The following is a 7,059-nucleotide window of genomic DNA, read 5'->3' on the forward strand; positions in this document are numbered from 1 at the left end:
GTACCTTCCTCTGAACTGAGTGTAGAACAACTGAAATCGACGCTAGTCAATTCATGTTACAAGTACCTCAGCTACAAACCCAGACTCAAACGACTTTTAGCAGAGGAACATTTCTAGCCTCTGAAACGTTTACAGCTAAACGACCAAGTTTTACTATCCAAGCCAGATAAAGTTTCGGGAATTGTCTTGATGAATAAATCCGACTACATTGATAAGATGACCTCTCCGCCCTTTCGGATGCGTATCTATACACCAATTTGTAAGACGAAAATAATTGTTTTGGGATTCTGTTAATTTGCGATGACATGAGTAACATGCATTCTGTTAAGCTCAGCCGTTCTATGACGATAAGTAGGTAATGACACCCATTGATTCCAGTGGCAAGTGTGTTTAGACGTTCTGGATACGAGTAAACAGATATGCGGATAAAATAGTCATTACAGGAATGCTTACTTTGTAGAAGGGCTGAAAGTGAAACACAAATGAGGACGCTCAAATAGGTCGCAGATTAGAGGACGCCTTCTTCGCATCTAGAAGAAGTGTTCAAATGCTAAACTGCACAAAGAACTTTCATGTTTTGATACACTTCCAGAGGATAAATAATTCGTCCAGTACCGCCATCATATAATTTGCTTTACTAAAACGCGAATGGTCAAAACTGCGCTTTGCTCTTCTGATAGCTGTGAATTATGTAATTGTTCATCCACTTAAACTACTCATAATGTAGTTGATAATCGATTTTATTTAAACATTCCTATTTTTGTTTTTTTCTTTGTGTTTCTTTTTAATTTTGTTTCGCAACGAATGTGACACGAGACAAGAGAATCCTCGGGAACTAGAACGTAAACCAGCCCAATATGCAGGGGCACTAGAAACGCTGACGATATCTAATCAAAAATTTGACTCACTCATTGGACGGTGAAAATTATATCGCCGCTGCTTGGACGAAATTTATGTTCTTGCCAATGTAACCATTAGCACAACAGACGTACTAAGCAGTTTCAATTCAGTCCATGCTAATATCATGGTTACTATCGAATCAGAACAAAACGGACAGTGAAGCTTCCTCGATGTCAATGGTTAAAAAGACGACCGACGGGACCATAGAACGTAAGGTCCACAGAAAGCAAACGTGGAAAGTTGGTATATTCACTTTGATAGCTTCGTTCCGTTACAACAAAAGCGCAACCTGATTAGATGCCTGACCGAGAGAGCAATGAATATATGCTCACCCGAATGCTTACAAGAGGAACTAAAGTTCTCGGGACGCACAGTCCTGTAGAAGGGATATCGTGAAAGGTTCGTACTCAAGATTATGGAGGCCGTTAAACACAAACCTACGTAATGTTCTGTTAGAAAGAAGCTCGTGTACATGAGGCTTCTATTCAAAAGTGACTCGATTGCTAAACTAATCACCAGAAGGCTTAGAAACNTACCACAAAAACAGTCTCAGTGGGGATTTTCCCATGTAATTGGTACCATTCGATAATCGGAACTCTCCAACACTGACGAAACACAGTCGCGCAGAAAAATGCTAAGTGCTCCGCTAGCCCTCTAAGTCTGATTTTCGATACCTGTGCACCAAAAGTGAAAATATCATCACCAGCGCTATGTTCAGAGGGAATTCATACATCAGAAACAACGTTTTGCCGGAATTTAGGCATGGCATTGTGAGGCAGTAGGGTTCTCTTTTGTGAACATAATTTGCCTCAGTTAATTTCAGTTTTCCTGTTTTGTAGAATGTATGCATTCTAATCTGAGCTGTACTCAGAAGATGTGGAGTGATTGATTTTTTATCCGACTGGTCTATAGAACTGGAAGTTAAAGTGAGTCCTTTAAAACTGTGTCCCTATTTTTGCTTCCCTTTTGAATTAAAACAATAACGGCGGAAATTGTGTCGGACGTCGATAGTTAATGTTGTGAGTTAACTGTACAACAGGTGGCCGAACGGTTTTACCTCAGGAGTGGCGAGTTTATATCTTTCTACCTGTTTAGGAGGTATGCACCGCTGGTGTTTTCTGAGCAGGCCTGAAACGGAGTACACTTATTTGCAAACTGATTTGGTTTTGCGGAAGCCTTACCTGGTCGTGGGTTGTCGAAGAATTTCCAGCAACCTCATGAGTAGTGTATTGCGTCTATGCGTGAATCGCGGTATCCCAAATATTGTACCAACTGAAGCATGATGTGGCCTGGTGCAGCACATTCATTTGCTTTAAAACATCATAAAAAGACGGATACAGTTTTGTCTCAGTTGGGTGCCCAGCTAAACCAACCTGGCTCGTAGATGGGTGTTTTTCGCTTATCATCTGCAAGTTGAGTTCAGTTAGAACATCAGGTTGACGGAATCTCGGGAGTTCGCCTTCCCGATGTGTCCCAAGAAAGGCGAAAAAATTCGTGGGCCGTCGAGGAAATTCCAGCAAGCTTATGTACAGTGTATTACGTCTATACAGGTTACTGTACTTACCTGATAGAAGCTCCTTTTATGTTAAAAAAAATAGGTTGAACAGTCACTATCAAAGAAATAATTAGTGGAGAAAGGGAGAAAGTTGCAAATCGAAGACCTGGATTCGAGCTTAGCCCAAGATGTTCAAAATCAGCCTTCAGTATTCCTCAGATATTCATTTGCTTGACGTTCGTGGTGTCAACGGCTTCACTTTCAGTTCTGCCACTGTTGTTAATGTCATTGAAGACAGCGATTGTTTATGCCAAGACATGTCGTTGAGCGGGCCGAGAATATGGCAGTCAGTTTCTACAAATTTATCAGACTGTAAAGTGAAAATGTGGAGTTATATTAAGTTGATTGTATCGGAAAAAGGATTTACAAAATGCCTAGAGCGGGATTCATCGAGGGTGCTTTCCAGAGCCAGCAACTATTTATCTTCGCGAAACCTCATCCGTCTACAAATTTGTCTGCACCCGTTGAAATACATAGAACGACAAGCGATTCATTGGAATGACAACCATTGGGGACGTCCACGTTTTACTCTGAAGGGTTTTCGGCGGCTTACAAGGAAGGAGTGCGTAGATTGACACGGCCTAGTCAAACGTCCAACTCTTCAACTCTCTGTCTGTGGAAGCGCCTGGTTCTTGACCGTTTCCCATATGTATATACATGGCTACCTTTCCCGGTTCTATACTAGGACGTTTTGTCTTGTTGTTGCATGATATCCTGGCATCAGCAATTAAAACTGGTGTCGTTTGATCGAAGATGGCAATAGTTTTCTGTCAGACGGTACACTGTCTCCAACCATTTCAGGATGGTAAATTTTGCGGAACTTTTAGCAAACATACCATGGATTGCAGACTTCCAGTATTTCAAAAGTACCTTGCCGATGGTTCCATAGACAGGTTCTTATCCATCAGCATACATGAGCATATCATTCCGCAATATACCCGTTTAGAAAATCTCTTACGAGGCGTAGTTTCAGAATTTTCGACGAGGACTTCTTCCCAAGTGTGAATTCAGTGTGTGTTGAAAATCTGAGTTTCGCCTTAAACCTGTTTATCTCTTGTGGAGAATTATTAGCCGTGTGCACCTTAAGAACCGTTCGGTCACGAGGGGTTGAGTACCAATGGGAGTAACTCGTGCTTATTTTTCGCCCACAGAACCCACATCACTTGGTCACGTGCTGATCGTTTCCTGCGCTGAAAGGTTCAGTCATCGGGGGGAAACATTCACTGTGGGCTCTACTGTAAAGTCAAGTTCCGTGGAGTCGAGCACATAGAGACTAATTCGTTCACAACTTCAATATATTTCCCCGTTATTCTACCACGGAATGTGTAACAAGTTTCATGCTGCAACCAGAAGTCTCCGAAATACCAGCTTTGTTCGTCAACAAATAGGATGGTTAGAAAACGGTACTACGTCCGAATATCTAGTGTGTGTCATTCGTGAGTTGCCAAGATGTCCTCGGCATTCGGGGTGACATCTTTCGACTGCCTATTCGGCACCGCCAACTAGAGACGTCTGGTGACTGAATGTCAAGTTTGTATGGTGGACTAAGCACCACGCGATCGACAGCCAATCGGCGAACTCTCTTATGGAGTCTAGTATCAGGCCTGACCTCGCAACTAATATCATGCTTTTTTTCTAATGAACTATTAATTGGATGGTGGAAAGGCGGTGCTTCACTGCAAATTGCGTTTTCGTGGTGCCGAGTAATCTTCATTCACAGGAGCTTAATAAGTGTTACTCATATGCACTGTTCATTCCGTAGAATCCGCTTCGCCGTTAGCAAGTTGGGTTGGTCCAAGACGGTACTTTTATGCATTCCTACTTTGACGGTGCGCAGATGAGTGGCTTCCGGTGGCGGCACTATTACGCTTGAACCTGCAACGCATCCAACAGATCTCCACACGATTGCCTGTTGATCTGATTCCCTCGAAACTTTATCAGTGTCAGGAGAAACCCTAATTTTCGGTCCTCCAAAATTGTCTGTGACCGACCTACTATGAATGTAGACGGGGAAATCAGTTCCCTATACCAGCTAGTCGTATATGTATAAAAGTCCCCCGGGCGAGCCAGCAGGAGACGTAAGTGGTTTGTCAGCTAATGCTTCTGTCTTCAGATTACAGATTGTTATTTTGTCTTCATCCATATCGTAGTTAGGTGGTGCCTTGCAGTTGATTCCCCGATCATAATTTTTGTAAAATTGGTCTTAATTTTGCATCACTTTTGCTGTATGCATTTGAGAAGGACTGAACCTGACGCTCTGTACCTTACGGGTTATCAGGCCTGCACAGGTTCGGTCTGCTCCCCATGTTTCGCTTAGGGTCTTTCCTATTCAAGGTTAAACCGGACAGAGAGAGAGACAATTTGATTAGCTCTGACAGCATGTGGCATTGCACACTGTGTCAATCGGGAAACGGATGTGAACTGTCGTGTGCGTTTCGTTATTTCCGAGGTGTTGATTACTTGCCCTACAAGCGGCACGTTCAACCCGTTTGTATGTACTTTGAAAAAAGACGTCAGTTTCTCCGATGTAATTATCCTAATCCAGAGAAACCCAAGTGAGTCCAACGTGCCAGTAACTTATTTATGAAGCCATGTCGTTCGTCAAGGGGAATCACTTTTCGACATACAGGGAACGCTGAAAGGGTTAATACCGATAATGGTCCCATACCGATCCATTCGTTAACAACTACGATTCAGGTAGATAAAGCTCTCAACGAAAGGCATATTCGACCACTCAGGTGCTTGGCTTCAAGACTTGATATGATCCCTTTTCCCCTAACTACCCATCTGCCCTGTGACCTGGCTTAAGACAAGTGCCGAACATCCATGCTAGACGTTTGGATCGTGCCCTACTGCTTGCCTATTTTTGGTAACCCTTTCAACCTTAACGCGTTTTGCTCCTGATAAATTTCGCAAGGGTATTAGTCTCCGTCAATCTTGGGTAAAAACATATGCAAATTTTACTTCATAAACTTTTAAGACCAACTGGATAAAGTCGAATTCAATCGTTTGGTACATTTTGCACATCCACGTGGGTTAGATTCCCGTCCGAGGGTGCTGCTCTGCAAACACTTTCGTAACAAGTATATGGATAGATATCGTCCTCGAAGATTCCACTAAACCGTGTGATTAGTTCGGAGGGGTGTGACGATTGCGAATTGTATTTAACAATGGGAACATACAGCACCACCTCCTTGGCTTATGAAGGAAGCTCCTTTTGCACCATCTTGGTTTGCTTTTGTAATTCTCATTGTCAGGATCTTTTTTGCAACAGATAAATCGAATTATTTACATGCCTCCAATCGATATTTCTATCATCTTATTTCTCAACAGTAAAAGTGAAAGTTGCTGTAAGTTTTTTGTCGGTATGGCTTTGTATGAAATAAGTTGCGGGTTTTAATTTATTTTAATTAAATGAACATGGAAGAGTACACATTACCATGCTGATTTTCTCATTTCAAAGCATTTATGAATTTCCTAAATGTTAATCCTAGGGTGTTTTGGCAGCCAAATTGTTTGACAATCAGGATACGAAAATCCCAGTTAGCACGAATTACAGAAGCTCTCCAGCTCACCAGTACTGGGTGTACCGTGGGTGGCCGATGCATGGATTTCTATGCCGCACTCTTCATGTATGGGTCTCCGGCGTAAAACGGAAAGTGTTTTCCCAGTTTCTGTGTACATACGGAGTCCTGCTAGCCTTCGGAGCGCTTTGTTCATTAAAATGTTTTATTTGGAGTAACTTCATGTGCAGGCTGAATGAAGGGTATAGATGAGTTGGCTTGAGCTTTTTGCGGTTGGGACGCATCTGTGTATCCAAAGTCACCTATGTAAATAGTTTCGCCTTTACAGACTGATGCATCCGGAACGTAACAACTGACCAGTCGTGTCTCTGAATGACATTGTCCACGCGCACACACTTCACGCACATCTGTGAGGAAATACACAGCCGATGAACACGAACAAATTATATTACCTCATACGTTGGTGTGTGCTGTCACTGTGTTCCGAAAAAGTTTAAAACGATTTTATTCGTTTTAAGATCGTTTCTCCTGTCAACATGGATTTCTCGTATAGCGGACTGATAAGAAGTACCGGTTTGAAATAGAACCGTTGCAGAACAGCACGCTTTTTAATGACTAAACAACGCTTACGAGAAATGTGTTTCTTCGATTAAAAATGACAACAAGCAGAAGATAATATANCCGTAGAGTGCTTCCACTGGCTAGGGACTATGACAGTGATAAGGGAGATATTGAAGAGATTAAAGATGAGGGTGGGGACGTCCGGGCCACCAACTTTTAAGATAAGCGAAGGGATGCCGTCGGTGCCTGGGAAACTGGAGCATCTAAGGCGGGCTAGAGACGAAGTTACATCAGACAGTAACAGAGAGTGTGCAGAGGTTGGGGCTTGTCTCGTTAGCAGATTTGGCCACTTCATAGCCAGGTGGGGAGCAATATGCAGATAGAGTAGATGGGGAGGGAACATAGCAGCTAGCGAAGTGAGAGTTTAGGGATTCCACAATGTCAGCAGGGTCTGAGAGAGGTTTCCCGTCAGCTGCCACAATATTTGAAACTGCAGATGAATTTGAGAAGCAACGCCGG

General features: G+C 42.8%; 1 protein-coding gene across 1 annotated transcript in view; it reads left to right on the forward strand.

The window, feature by feature from the left end:
• The window catches only part of T265_15544 (hypothetical protein), a gene marked incomplete at both ends in the record, with an annotated part of 24,380 nt that extends 19,372 nt beyond the window's left edge, over positions 1 to 5,008 (forward strand). Inside the window, one exon of the mRNA XM_009178566.1 lies at positions 4,790 to 5,008. Coding sequence (XP_009176830.1) covers positions 4,790 to 5,008 — 219 coding nt within the window. The remainder of the gene's footprint in view (positions 1 to 4,789) is intronic.
• Positions 5,009 to 7,059: the final 2,051 nt, after the last annotated feature.

This window comes from Opisthorchis viverrini (genome assembly GCF_000715545.1).
Source record: "Opisthorchis viverrini unplaced genomic scaffold opera_v5_597, whole genome shotgun sequence".
NCBI lineage: Eukaryota > Metazoa > Platyhelminthes > Trematoda > Opisthorchiida > Opisthorchiidae > Opisthorchis > Opisthorchis viverrini.